The sequence below is a fragment of the Neovison vison genome, chromosome 12 (genome assembly GCF_020171115.1).
Source record: "Neovison vison isolate M4711 chromosome 12, ASM_NN_V1, whole genome shotgun sequence".
Classification (NCBI taxonomy): Eukaryota; Metazoa; Chordata; class Mammalia; order Carnivora; family Mustelidae; genus Neogale; species Neogale vison.
Genome location: NC_058102.1, coordinates 16,780,214 through 16,794,935, shown reverse-complemented (window position 1 = coordinate 16,794,935; position 14,722 = coordinate 16,780,214). Strand labels below are relative to the sequence as shown.

The 14,722-nt window shown below is 47.0% G+C and overlaps 1 protein-coding gene across 4 annotated transcripts in view; it reads right to left on the bottom strand.

Moving 5' to 3' along the window:
- APPL2 (adaptor protein, phosphotyrosine interacting with PH domain and leucine zipper 2) overlaps window positions 1-14,722 on the bottom strand; it is a 50,757-nt gene that overhangs the window by 1,270 nt on the left and 34,765 nt on the right. For 2 of the 4 annotated variants that reach the window (XM_044226488.1, XM_044226489.1), the window contains exons 11-20: window positions 14,515-14,703; window positions 13,594-13,636; window positions 13,457-13,513; window positions 13,271-13,359; window positions 8,567-8,725; window positions 8,344-8,396; window positions 6,603-6,777; window positions 2,274-2,310; window positions 1,945-2,085; window positions 1,113-1,160 (exon numbers count right to left, since the gene is read on the bottom strand). In XM_044226488.1, the coding sequence (XP_044082423.1) occupies window positions 1,113-1,160; window positions 1,945-2,085; window positions 2,274-2,310; window positions 6,603-6,777; window positions 8,344-8,396; window positions 8,567-8,725; window positions 13,271-13,359; window positions 13,457-13,513; window positions 13,594-13,636; window positions 14,515-14,703 (991 nt within the window). The other 2 variants (XM_044226492.1, XM_044226490.1) reach the window with 2 other exon arrangements.

The following is a 14,722-nucleotide window of genomic DNA, read 5'->3' as shown; positions in this document are numbered from 1 at the left end:
TCAGCCAAAATATTTTTTCACACAAATCATAACTGTCTTTCCAGAAAGAATCCAGACAGGAACTTATAAGACCTTTGTCTTCTAGGTCTTTAGCTTTTCTCTCTCTTTCACATTATACCAAGAGTTGGCAAACTATGGTCATCTGGGCTCATTGCCTGTTTTATTTATTTAAGTAAAATAAAATTATATTTTATTAAATAAAATAAAATTCTATTTTATTTATTTATTTAAGTAAAGTTTTATTGGAACACAGCCATTCATTGATATACTTTATTTGGCTGTTTATGTGCTACAGTTGCTGAGTTGAGTAGCTGCAACAGATGTAAGCTTAAAAGCTTTACTATCTTGCCCTTTATAGAAAGCTTGTCAATCCCTGAAATACATCGTAAAATACTCACTTGTGCTCCTTGCTACTCTTCCATGTATACTGGTGTTAGTCCTTGGCCTTCCTACCCTCCCCCAACAGACTGGAAGTGCTCATACAGTACTAACTGTATGTTACTGCTTAAATTAAAACTTAAAAATGCAGTTCCTCAGTCACATTAGCTACATTCAGTCTGCATATTAAACAGTGCAGGTATAGGTCATTCCCATTATTAAAGTTCTGGACAGTGCTGAACTAGAAGCCTTCTGGGGAGGAACCAGAACTCTCTTAATTACAGCTGTAATTCCAAGGTTTTTTTTGTCCAAACATGGCTCTCAAAATTTGTTTGGTGAATGAAAGACTGTAAGTAGCTGACAGACTGGGACGTGTGGGAATCTTCATGTCTAGTACATTTTCAGGTGAGGTCTGTCCGTGCTCTCAGGGACAAGACCTTTGAGCACACAGTAGATAAAGTTTCTACCGTCTTAATTTGAAAGAAAGAATATCTAGACAACAGTAGCAAGCACAAAACTGATAATATAAAGCAGGATTGTGGCAGTGATTATTAAGAACTCCACATGGGTTACCAGTGACCTTGGACCTCTAGCAAGTCTGGCGGTCAGAATGCTTAAAAGGAAATCTCCAATTTGGCCACACTGCCTAGAGAGCATCCTTGCTCTTTTTGAGAGAAAACTTAGTATGTAGAGAGATTTGGAGTTGTTAAAACCAGCACTAAAAGGCACCTTACCTTCTGAACCTCAATGATTTCTTTTCCCAAATTAATAGCATAACATATCTGCAAGACAAGAAGAGTAGTTTGGCAAAGGTAGAAAAGGATAAAGAACTTTCGGAGGAAAATGTGGCTGTGGAAGTACAGTGAGGCCACCGCTCCATCAGCGCGGGGACCGAGGACTTGGCTGTAGGAGACTTATCACGCGGGGTTCTGAACATTAGTGTCCGCCTCTCCTGGTCTCCTGTTGCCCATTTGTGCTTAACAAAAATGTCCAGGTTCAGTGGCAACTGAAGTCACTCCGATGCTTAAAATTCTTAATGGAATACTTAATTCCTTCCTCTCTAAATCACACTCAGCTACCACATGTTCATGCACACAGTAGCAAACTGGTGTTTGCTGAAAGAAGAGCTGATTAATTTTGATTAATATTAAGTAGCAAATACCGTCATAAAATTTTTCATACCAAAGGAGAAGAGTTTCCTGATCTCTGTTTCCTTGGTTTGCTCTGAGACTAGATTTTCTCCATTGTGACTTTTGCTTTAATTTTTTTTTAAAGAAAGAACAAACTTGAAGGCAACTGCTTTTTTAACATTTCCCGATATCTCTTCTAAACAACTGTATGCCAACTGTATGTAACTCTTCATCACTCTGTTGAGGACAACATGCATTTTCCCCAGGGAAACTATTCTAGCTGGTTTTCTTTCAGTGGGGCCTTCCTAGAGGTATTCTCTAACCTCCTCAATAGGAAACAAGGAACAGTCAACTAAATATCCAGGGGATGGTGCAAAAACCCCTGGAAGTATCTGGACAGAGAGATTAGGGAGTCTTAAGATGAAAAAAATGAGACCTTTTCGCCTTCTGAGTTGCTTTCAAAAACGTATGTGCTCAGAGCCTCTCCCCCGGTGGATTCAGGCGTGCGGACCACGAAGCCAACCAGTCTTTTGTTCTCTTGATGAGCCGCGAACTGGGTAATGCTGGTGAGTTCAAACTGGAAATAACAGGAACAGACCGACTATCGCACAACTGTTAGGCAAAAGCAAACCAGTCCTTCTCCGTGGAAAACATCACGGGAAGAGCGCACTACTAGAAGACAGGCATTAAATGTGGCAAAATCGGTGAAGTGCCTATTTCGAATTGAGGAATAACTGCTAAAGCCAGTGAGCACGTGGTACTTACATTGGCTCTTGTTACTTGAGTCTGAGGATCTATTAACCTGAAATTTGAAGAGAGTCATTATATCACACAAGCTGGATACGCTTATATTCTTAGAAGCATCTATAGAAGTTCCGAATGAAATCACACAAGTACACTTCAAATATGAAAACAGAAGGCCTGGCTGAGGGCAAGGCGGCACGGCTCCATGTGAATATCCAAAGGGAGGACGTGCCATGGTTCCTGGCTCTGTGCAACCTGAGTAGTTAAAGCTCAGTGTGTATCTTCATGGAAGAACATAATAGAAGATTTCCCTTTTTTTTTTTTTTTTTTTAAAGATTTTATTTCTCAGAGAGAGCACAAGCAGGTGGAGTGGCAGGCAGAGGGAGAAGCAGGCTCCTGCTGAGCAAGGACCCTGATGCAGGACTTGATCCCAGGACCCTGAGATCGTGACCCGAGCTGAAGGCAGATATGCTTAACCAACTGAGCCACCCCGGCGCCCCGACAATTTCACATTTCAGTGCTTATCCAGAAAGGCAGCATTATAGTTCCATATATGCATGGGTCATATCCTGAATAGTCGGCTGCTCAACAGCCATTTACTGACTACGGGTTTTCCTTTGAAGTGTTTGATATACATCTTTTTTTTTTTTTTTTTTTAAGTATGGGGTGAGGTAAGAGAATAGTGAATAGATTTTAACAAAACTATTCTATATCAGTTTGGGTGTGGGAAGTACTATTTATGGAGCTGTTCTAGATGTATCTTGAATGGCACTCGGAGCACCTAATAATCAGGTTGATGTATCTAGGCAAAAACACTAGATTACAGAATCCATTGCTATCATATATCTATATACACAAATTTCTACTTTCTAAATGTGGTATTATCTATTGCTAATAGGCTATAAATTCTGTGGGTAAAAGCAAAAAAAATATATTCTGTGTTAAAAAAAAAAGTTAGGATTCCATTTATATGAAATGTTCCAAATAGACAAATCTATAGACACAGAAGATGAGCAGCTAATGGCTGCTGCAGGCTGGGGGGTTTCAAGGTAAAGGGAACGAGTGCTCATGGGTATGGTTTTCTTTGGGGATAATGAAGATGTCTGGAAACTGTGGTGACGGCTGCACAATTATGAATATATTAAAAACACTCTGAATGGGTGAACTGTATTGGGAGTTCTACCTCAGCAAAGCGGTTCTCTCCCCCACTGGTTACAGTCGGAAATCCAAGCAGTTACATTTGTAAAAGCATCAGCTTTATAATCAGGGCTCTAACCTGCTGCTCAGCCATGGTCTTGTGCAGGTCACCCTGACTTCTCACAACTGCCTCAGCTGTAAAATGGGGGATAAGAACCCTCCCACTTGAAAGACGTGGTGAAGGCAAGGAGAAAATGTGTATGGAATTTGTAGTAATCTACAGAGCTAAATAAATGTTATTTTTTATTTATGTCCCTATTAATGAACATGAATTTAAAGGTTTAAAAAATATACATCATAAACAAGTTCCCTCAAATTGGGCTAAGTTCCCTTACTTACTTAGGTATTTTGTAAAATTTTTTCATAAACAGAAACTTAAAACATATTTTCTGAGTAACTTAAGAGATTGCTGTCTAAATCAGGTAACATGGATTTGCCTCTTAATATCAGATTTCCTGGGTGCCTGGGTGGCTCAGTCGGTAAGCGTCTGCCTTTAGCTTGGGTCATGGTCCCAGGGTTCTGGGATCAAGCCCCGCATCAGGCTCCCTGCTCAGCGGGAAGCCTGCTTCTCCCTCTCCCACTCCCCCCGCTTGTGTTCCCTCTCTCACTGTCCCTCTCTCTGTGAAATAAATAAAATCTTTTTAAAAAATCAGATTTTTTGTGGGACTTCTAAATTGTCTCAAAATATGAATTCCAGTTCAGGGATGTGTGTGCATATACTGCGGTAAAATACACCCGACATAAAGCTGACCACTGTCGACACTGCGTCCGTTTTCCACACTGTACAACCATTCCCACTCTCGGGCTCCTAAACCATCTTCATCACCTCACGAGGGGGCTCCAAACCCATTAAGGAGGCCCTCTCCATTCCTTCCCTCTCAGCTTCTGGCAAGCAGTAACCTGCTTTCTGTCTCTGGATTTGGCTACCGTGGACCTTTCATAAAAATGCTGACACTCCCATCTGGCTTCTTTCACTTAGCAGAATGTTTTCAGGGTTCAACAATGTTGTACCTCATATCAGAACTTCATTCTTCTTTAAGCCTGAATCATACTCCACTATATGTAAAATACCACATTTTGGGTAAAAATTTGTTGACAGACATCTGGATTGTTTCTACTTTTTAGCTATCACTGGATTGTTTCTACTTTTTAGCTATCATGAATTGCAAACATGCATATATATTTTTATCTGAACACTTGTTTTCAGATCTTTTGGGTATCTGCCAGGAGTGGAATTCTAGGTTTAACTCATGGAGGAACTGCCAGACTTTCCCCCGGAATGGCTGAACTGTCTTAACAATTCCCACCAGCGATAGATTCTGATTTTTTCACATCCTTACTAACACCTGTTATTTTCCTTTTTTTTTTTTTTAATTACAGCCATCCTAGTGAGTATGAAGTGATACCTCCTTACGGAGCTGATTTGCATTTCCCTAATAACTAATGACAGAGCATCTTTTTATGTGCTTGTTGGCCATTTGCATATCTCCTCTGGAGAAATGTCTACTCAGGTCCTTTGTCCATATTTTGTTTTTTGGTCTTTTTGTTGATTCTTATAAGAGTTCCTTATAAATTCTGAACATATACTTCTATTAAATACACGACTTGCAAATATTTTCTCCCATTCTGTGGACTGTCCTTGTGCTTTGATAATGTTCTTGGATGTACTGTCATTTTTCACAATGCTTTTACACGTATTTACTCTTGACATTTTGGTGAAGATTGTAAGAACAGTAAGCCAGTGCCCATAAAATGTGCAGGACACACTTGGAGAAAAGTTCTAAATAAGTAAATATAAGGTTTTGTTTGTAAGAAACTTATTCTCTGTATAAGGTTTGTAATAAGTGAAAAGGACTGATTTTAATGAATGGAAGACATATATTCTGATATTTAACAAAGTTCCAGTTAACTTTTTTTTTTTAAGGATTTTATTTATTTGACAGAGATCACAAGTAGGCAGAGAGGCAGGCAGAGAGAGAGAGGAAGGGAAGCAGGCTCCCCGCTAAGCAGAGAGCCCGATGCGGGGCTCGATCCCAGGACCCTGAGATCATGACCTGAGCCAAAGGCAGAGGCTTTAACTCACTGAGCCACCCAGGCGCCCCCCAGTTAACTTTTTTGAAGCTAACATTTAACTGAGCACTTTCCATAATGTCAGCTGTGCTTGTAAATATGTTATGTGTATTAACTCATTTACTCCTCATGACAACATAGTGAGGTACAGATATGGTTATTTTCATCTTATAGCTGAAGAAACCAGTGCACAGAGAGGAAAACTTGCCCAGGTCATACAACTAACGAACACCAAAGCCAGGGGTGAACCTAGAAATTCTGGCTCTAAAGCAGTGCTGTCGTCTCAGAGAAATCAAATGTAAGCTTCATACATAATATAAAATTTTCTAGCAGCCACATCAAAGAGTGAAACGGGTGAAGTAATGTACTTTATTTCATCTATAAGGTCTCAAATAATACTAGCTAGACATGTTATTAATATAAAAGTTGATGGGATACTTTGCATTTTGGGGGGGTTAGTATGAGGTCTTAGAAATTTACTGTTTTTCATTTAAAACATTCAGCTCAAACTTCAGTTCTGTTTCAAGTGCTGCACGTGGACACGATACTGGACGGTGCGGCTTGTGCGGAAGCTGATGCGAACCATGGGGTGACCGTCCTCTGCTGTTGCTCGTATCCATCTTACCACCTGAGACCCCAAGTAATGTTGGGAACAGCACTTGGTGTCTTTATCTTCCCCCCAACAGATATTCATCAGACTTGATCTGTGGTGGTCTAGTCATCTCGGGCAGGTTCATGTTCTGTTTTCACTGTTAATTTTTATAAATAGTACATTCAGAAAGGAGCAAACCCTTTCTTTTTCAAGCTCTGAGATACCCGGAGCAACTCCTGAGTGACAACGTCTTTATGAATAGTAGGATTCACTCACCACTAAATTCCAGAAGGTATCAGTTCCTTAGGGGAGCACCTCCTACCCACTGTGTCTTATAAAATCAAACTGTAAAAACGAGTAGCGCAGAAACGGGAGTGACATCCTCACGTACTGCGATCAAATACTCTTAGTGTGAACCTTCTGGATGAGTAAATGTGCCTTGCGTGGGCAACCGGATCAAGCTGTGAGAATTCTGAAACGCAACAACATACCTCAGAGTCTGACTGGTGACCATCAGGTGGGACTCCGTCGTGCGGAAGATGTTGTGAATAGCCCGAGCGGCCAGTACTTGCCTCATCGCTTCATAAATCACTTCGGTCGTGTTGTCTGTTTTAACTGCCATGGATCCCAGAAACCGAACTATAAACATCTGTTGCAAAAGGGAATCTGCAAGACAGCATTTTCCACTCAGGAGCACACTCGCTTCCTGCAGGGCTGGCCCGTGCACCCCTCAGAGGGGCGGGTCGGAGAACCCGCTGGAAACCTCCCCCACACAGCTTCCCACCCGGCTTCTCAACAAACCCGCACTGCCAAAGCCCCGAGCCTCCTGCTGTCCGCATCTGGTCTCTCTGGAATTACTTCATCGGACTAGACAAGCACCTCTTACTGCATCTACACAACGAGACGGCAGAACCACAAGGACACCCTTCCGGCGCGAAAACTTGGGTGACTAACGTAGGTGGCACTAGATGCATCTTTTCTCTGAAAATACGAGCGTCTCCACTCAGACAACAGAAAATGCAGTACTTTGGCCCTCGATAAAGTCCTCTTAAGTCCGAGAAAATCTAAAGAACGAAAGACCTGATGGGATTCAAGTCGGTTCGCGCGCATCATGTGTTTTGAAGGGCTGTGAGGACGTCCCGTCTGCTGCTTCTCTGACTCTAGTAAACAACCAGGACTGGCTTCCTGATAGTGGGACGTAACCTGACAAACTGAGTAACCGCAGCCATAACTGGAAGATCACAAAGGTTTAAAGGTTCGTGGTTTTTTCCCTATAACAACAGTAATTCGCTTATCCACCATTTTAAACGAAGAGGACTACTTTTCCCTCGCTTGCTTTATTAATGTCTTTGCCCTTAAAAATAACAAAAGACTAGGAAAATGTAACTGATATAAAATTGTAAGTAGTTACTCCCATATGAAGATACTTTTTATAAGTTTGAAAGTTTAGTTTTATAGAGTTACGGTGTGGAGTATACGGAAGGTCAGCCAGAGACAAGCGGGCCGATCTGAGCAGACCTGTTAGCTTCCTTCCTCTCCCGCCTCCCGCCCCAACCCTCTTCTGCCTAATTCTGTAAGGAGAACCGACTCCCAAGTGCTACTTCCACATTTAAGGAAGTGGCAACTCTAGTGATATTCTTCGGCTCCAGTCATGGGGTGTTAGAACGAGGTCTCGCCAGCACCTGTAGCTCCTAAGTTGCCTCGGCTGGGACCCAAGTGCTGCTCTCTGAGGCACAAGGTTACGTCAGCTCCACTGTTAAGAATGCACGTCACACATCAAATATCTGAACTTGAACGAAGTAAATACCGTTCACCCATGTCCTCCTCAAATTCAAGAATAAATTGTGTGTCTTTGGCTAAAATGGAACCGCCTATTTGTGACTCTCCCGGACTGCATTTGGCTGTGGCCCTTTCATCCCCTATCAGTCCGTTCTGTAGCCACCTGACACCTGATTTAGGCTCGGCAGCTTTCTTCACAAGAGCTACCAAAAGGATGTGTGTGAGGCCAACAGTACACCACCTGTAGAAAATCTGTCTACTTCCCTTCAGTTTTTATCCAAGACCTGCCTTCGCTGCACATGCCCTACTGAGTTTCCAGGGAGCAACAAATCTGTGGGTCATAATTTTGCTTCACAGTCCAAGTCCTGGCTCCCTGGAATGTGACTTCACGTCTCACTTCAAGGACTCGTCATTCTGAGGGGAAAGAGCGAGCGCACCAAACCAGCCACTCACCTTCTGCTTCTGGAAATGTCTCGTCCTCGGTCTCACCAAAGGGGTTGATGCGCCTAGGGGAATGAATGGCCAGAGTCCAACCATCAAGACCTTTTCGGCTAAAAGGACACTAACTCTCCAACTAGAAGTCAGAACAGCAACAGTCTTGGCAGATGGGTGCCGACATAGAGTGTACCCAAGTGTACCTTCATTTCTCCCAGGGACGGCCTCCCTTAGCCCGTACCTGCTGCCCCTGTTCTGATCCAGGAATTCGGTGGCAGGAAGGACGATATCGAACTGGATCGGTGTTCCAGGTGCGATGAGCTCGTCGGCGTCAGGGCCAGGGACTGCTGCTTTGGGAACAATCTTGTCGTTCTCCAGCTCTACATTTCTCAGGTTCTGGCTGCGGTATGAAAGAGGGAGGGAAAAATCAAATCCCATTCAGCGTTATTTATGCCTTTACAGTCAAGTGAACACGTGCTGAAAGCTGATACGACCTTTACAGTTGGACAAAGGGAAGATTTCAGTCAATCCTTCAACTCGTTCTACAAATAAATCTTCACAGAACATCATTCGAGTCCTCGGTAAACAGCTTGAGGACCACCCCCTCCCCCCAGTTAGCTCTGCCGCACAGCATTCTGTATTAGGTTCTGTTACTTAGCATGTTACCTACTGTTCTAGGTCTTTCTTCCTGTCAGGTTTTTGAGTAAATCCTATTTATTACATGGTACATAGAAGGTGCCCAAAAATGTTAACAGACTAAATACATCTTGGCCCAGCATTCACAACGTGGCTCTAGCTTTCTCCTCCATGCACCCTTGGCGCTACCCCACACTTTGCCTCGTTTCCTTCTCCATCCCAATCCCCCCTTTCCAACACCAGCTCCAATTCCTATTCCTCCACTAAGGCTTTCAAGCCAGCCCAGACCCGCCGTGCGTTCCCGTGCTGCTTCTCTGAGAGTCCCAGGGACAGTCTTGCACGGCTGCGTGCCCCCGAGCTCTGCTCTGTGCGCACACACGCGTCTGACACGGCTGACAGGACAGAGGGGGACCGTCAGTACGGTGACCGGCCACATCCTCCCTTTCAGTGTCAGGCTGTTGTAATTTAGCTTTTCACATCTTCCTGATCTTTTCTCCCCAGCTCGAGGGTAAGCTCCTTTGAGGGACAAAGAATGTCAAAGTATTTTGATTTCTTACGCTATTTGGAGCACAGGACGGCTCTTGATATCTCTGTTCATTTCTCTCAAATATGTCAATAACTGAATATACTGTGTGAAATGACCTTAAAATAGCCACCTGACAGGTGAGCACGCGGACCGGCAAGTGGCTAGAAATGCAACATGGGTGCGGAGACTGTCGCTGCAAGGACACTGCTTCACCGTGACCAGGACAGGAAGCACGGTCTCTAGGGAAGAAATTCTGAGGGCTCCTCGCTGCCAGCTTAATGCTCCCCACCCCCGACGTCACACTGCCTCATCCAGAAGGGCAGAATTACGTCTGCCAGCTCCCTCGGTCTCTAAGGCAGGGCAGGAGTTCGTACGTGGTGAGCACTGGAGGAAGGGAGAAGTAGAAGCTTAAAGGGAGAAAAGTGAGTCCAAGATTCTGGCTCCCCAGAGAGTCTACGGGGAGAGAACACAGTGACAACAGCATGCGGCCACGTGTGGAGGGCAGTGACCCCATGGGGTGGGGTCTGCCCTTGAGTCTACACCATCGGGAGCCACGGGAGACCCTGAACACAGGAGTGACACGGGGGAGCATCACCTATGACCTCCATGTCACCCACTCTGATGGACAGTGCTTCCTGAGCGTGTCCTGCTTCTAACACCCGCATCAAAGCAGCTCACAGAGCTGAGCTCTCCTCCTTTCTCGGTTCCTACTGACACCACTTTCCTTCATGTTTCTTGGTGGCTTTGTAGCCACCTTCCCTTCTACGACAAATGCTGGAGTTCTTCAGGAATCTGTCCAAGGCTCCTGTCTTCTCCTTCTACACTCCCTCCCTCGACGATCTCTTCCATGGCCACGTCCATTCCGTGGAGTTCCTGATTCGTACACTATACGCAGCCCTGGGATGGCCAAGGTGCTCCAGAAGTGTGTCATCCGTTGACCATGTGACACTTGCTGGGCTATGTCACAGGCCCCTCAATCTTGTGTCCAGAAGTGAACACTACCAACTCCTTTTACTCCCTGAATATGCCACCTTCTGCCCAGGTGCTCAACCCAGACTGTGGCTGTCGTCTGATTTGTCCCGTCCCTTCCACTCACATCTCACTATACCATAAGTCCAGTAGATTTCGCCTCCAAAACAAGTCCCCGAGCTAGCTACTTTTTATGTCCTCTGCCACGATTCTAGTTTATGACACCATCGCTGTCACCCGGTCTGCTGCCACGGGTCCCTGACTCAACACCTACTTGCCCAGCTCTGTGTTCCGTGTCCCCCACCGCAGCCAGAGCTGCCCTTAGATCACGCACAGCGGATCCACTCTGTTGGACACGCCCACGTCTGCCTCTCTGCACCCTTCCACGACTCCCCGGGGTCCTGACCATGACTTCTCGATCTGTTGGGCCTGCCTCCCTCCCTCCCCAACCCCACCCTGCCCTGTGATCTCCCCGCACCCACACTGTGGTTACAGTGGCCTCCTTTCAGTTTCTCAAACACGCTAAGCTCTCTCTTGCCTTCCGGCCTCCAGACTGCTACCGGGAATGCAGAAGTCTGGCTCTTTGCAAGGGTGGCAACTTCTCGTGGTTCACTTCTCAGTCTGATACTGTCTCCACAGGCAGGCCTCTCCGTGACAGCACCTTCGTCTTGAACACCAGAGTGCTTTCCTCCATTTTAACTAAGTATGTACCTTCTGCTGGTCTTTATCAACAAGACCCAGCTTTCTGACCTGGCCCAGGCCTGGGGCACAGAGCAGACACTCTGCGAACGAACCGGTACTGGACCAGCTGGAGGGATGAATGCGCATCAGAGACGCGTTATCCGTGGAGTGAGGGAGGGCCACACATGGTATTTGCTTAGAAGTGAGTGGCAGTTTCTTCCCACGAACAGTTTCTCTGCTGCTTTCCCCTGTCATCAAAACATTTCTTTATTCCTGATGAGCTGGCCCTGGGAGGGACAGGAGCCCTCCCCCCGTCTCCACAGCTCTGGGCCGCCGGGCAGCCACATCCGTCACCCTCCCAGTCTCTTTGCTGCTTCAGCTGCCTGGCTAGAGGTCTTTTTTGTTTCAGGATTCTTCTGTGTGATTTACTTATTCTACAACAGGGAGAAAAATCAGTTACTGAATAATTAAATCTGAGCTACAAACTCTGTAGCTACCAACTACAAACCCAAACACAGTCTGGGTTGAGTTTTTTTTTAGAAAACCAGTCACACCTTTAATTACTAATACTAGTCAAATGATACATCGGCACACTAGACAGTGTTAGAAGTGCAAAGGGACTTGGGAGGTCACCTAGTTTCTCATCTTCTTGTGTCACAAATTCAAGGAGACAGAGGCCCAGAGAGCTGAGCCTTGCCAGCCCATCTAGCCGCATTGAAGGCAGAGCCACCAGAAGCTCTCAGAATTCCAAGCCAGCATTCTCCAGCGTGCCTAGCTCGCTGTGCAGCTTACAGCTTTACAGAGGAGGCCAGTGTGTTCACCCACGACGAAGTTCATGGCCTAGCCCACTGGCCCGATCAGTATTTCCATTTCCATCAGAGCGCCCTCCTTAGAGCTGCCCTTCACGAACATGCTGCCTGTGTCAACGATGACACCCAGCACTTAAGTGTCACCTGTTGCCCCTTGCCCATTTTTACTATCTCTGCTCAGCCTCTCCTCTTCTGTCTTAGATACTCCAGCAGCAGCCTGTCGGGCGCCCCTGCCCTGTCCTTCGCCCCACCACGCCCCAGATCCAATATGCCCTATGTGCAGAGAGCCACAGGACGGCCTGTCCACACTGGCTGTGACACGCCACTTGCCTCAGTCTGCAGTTCTGCTCCATGGCCCAGAGCCTAAGCAGGGTCCCCAATCCACTGAAATCAGACTCACAGCCACTTTCTGGCCTTCTCTTCTGCTCCTTCCCGCACACCAAGGTCTCCGCGTATGCACGCTGGCAACCTGCCAAACAGCCCCGAGGTCCTGGGAACTGAACTCCTAGCTTTCTAATGACATCTTCTGGACTCAGGAGACAATATCTGTGAACATTTATTTAATGGGTTCTTTCTACCATGCCACAGGAAAATGGGACACCACATACAGTCATAATCGTCACCCACCTTTGGTGTGACCAATAATGCAGTTCTCTATTAGTTAACCAATTGGAAACTCCCATTAAGACAAAAGGTGAGATTCTTGGAATAAACCCTAAAGCTGTATTCAAAACAAGAGCGAAGCTAGATGCATGAAAGTGTTCACTGTGCATGATAGGAGCAAACAGAGCAAAGGGAGGCTGCCTAAATATTCAACAGCTAATGATAATAAATCACGGAAGAGTGTGTAGACTTACTAAAAGGAACAATTATAAGAAATGTAAAAACATGAAAAATATATGTGAAAAGAAAAATTTAACACACATGTGAAAGTATCTGTACACGTGCAGATAAGGCCTAGGCAGTAACACAGATGCAAAAAAGATCACTTTGTTCCTTATTTAAGTTTCCTTTTGGTTCCAGAACTTTGTTGATGCTGACAGAAAAATGCAAGAAGCCCTGACCAGCAGACCCTCGATGCAAGTCCTGTTTGCTCGGGCTGTGGCTGCACGGCCCAGGGGAAGGACGGCGCCAGGGTCCCCCAGGGTCCCGCGGCCGTGGCTCCAGGTTCTGCCCCTCACAGGTGGCGTCACCGTGCGCAAACACCCCACCTCTCCCGGCAGCCTGAGCTCCACCCCTAGGTGGTACGCGAGGAGAAAGAACTGCTGTCCAATTCCTAACTCACAACTAAACGCAAGCCTCTTTCCCACCGTCCTCTAATTACCTGGGACACGGGCTTTCTTGCTTTTTCCCGAAGCTTGTAATGGGAGTCACTGCTTGGAGCGCCGTCTGATTCAACTTGATGGCGACTGCCTACAAACGCGCGGGGGGACAGGCTCAGTCCCGGGAGGGGCGCTCGCCCTTCAGACTGAGCGAGGGCCGGGGATGCGGGGAAGGCAGCGCGAGTTACCTCTGGGTTGTCGGTCAGGTAGATCTGTCTGGAGATGTTGTTTATGGCGCATATCCACTGTGGAGAGAGGACGTTACAAAATCTGCCGGACCCCGGTCACCGCTAGACTAGGACAGAAGTGGAAGGACAAACCCTACCTCCTCATTCTCCTTTCTGCTTTCTGCCTGGAGGATGATCCCCCTACAATAAAGCACATCCACGTCAGTGCCTCCCGGGCCTCTGCCTGAGGCTTAGTCCCCACACGCTGAACTCAGCTGGGTCCCAAAGGGAAGGGCCAGGAAGGCAGGATGACAGGAAGGGAAGAAAATGGGGTTCAGGCTCCCTGTTCATTTGCTGTGCGATCCTGGACAGATACTTCTTGAGGGAAGTGAGTAGCTGGGCTTGGATCTATTAGCTCGAGGCTGGTGGTCCACAAGCCTGGACATGTTGGCTTCTCAGGTGACTGGGGCCACCAGGAGTCCGGCCCAGAGGCGTTGGCAGAGGCCCCCGCCCCCAAACCCATGGAGGGGAGAGAGAACTGGACACAAATACCACTGCCCTTCCACTGGGGAGGACTTCACCCTATCCAGGGACCCCACGGCGGTGGGAGCGGGGAGCATGGCTCTTCTCCTGTTTTACAGAGACGACCAAGGAGTTAGGTAACCGGGACCGGGATCCCAGGCCACTCCTGTCACCCAGGAGGGAGGACAAGGTCTAAAACAGCTCTGCCAACCAAGCAGACGGTCTGCATTAAACTGACTTGGCCGGACACACTCCTGTCAACACAGGAGCTCAGATCAGAGCCCCACATGGAAGCAAATGGAAGCAGAGCAGCCACAACTGAAGGGCGGGCGGTCCCTGCGGATGACCCCAAGTGACCTCTTCTGGGCCCCTGCAGTACATGGGGGTCTGCGGGACAGTACGGGGCCTGAGTGCACCAGCCATCTCGGGTTTCGGCTGGAGCAGAGAGCTCCACTCAGGCAGGTCTGGGGGACCTCCTCCTGCGCCCCCCGCCCCCACCCCGCTCCCCAAGGAGGCCCCTGGCAGGGCCAGAGTCACTAGACCCCTGCCCAGCCTACGATTTCCCGTTGGGCGTGGTGATCTGGAAGCAGTAGCGGCGGTCTTCACAGTCCACGGCCATCACCGAGCAGTTGTCCAGGTCCTGGATCAGGCCTCCAGCCACAGCGCCCCGCGGCTGACACATGAGGTTCCCGCCTTGCGTGAAGAAGTAAAGCCGCTCCCAGGTGGTAGTGACCAGCCCTGTTTTACTGGAAGAACTGTGGTTTT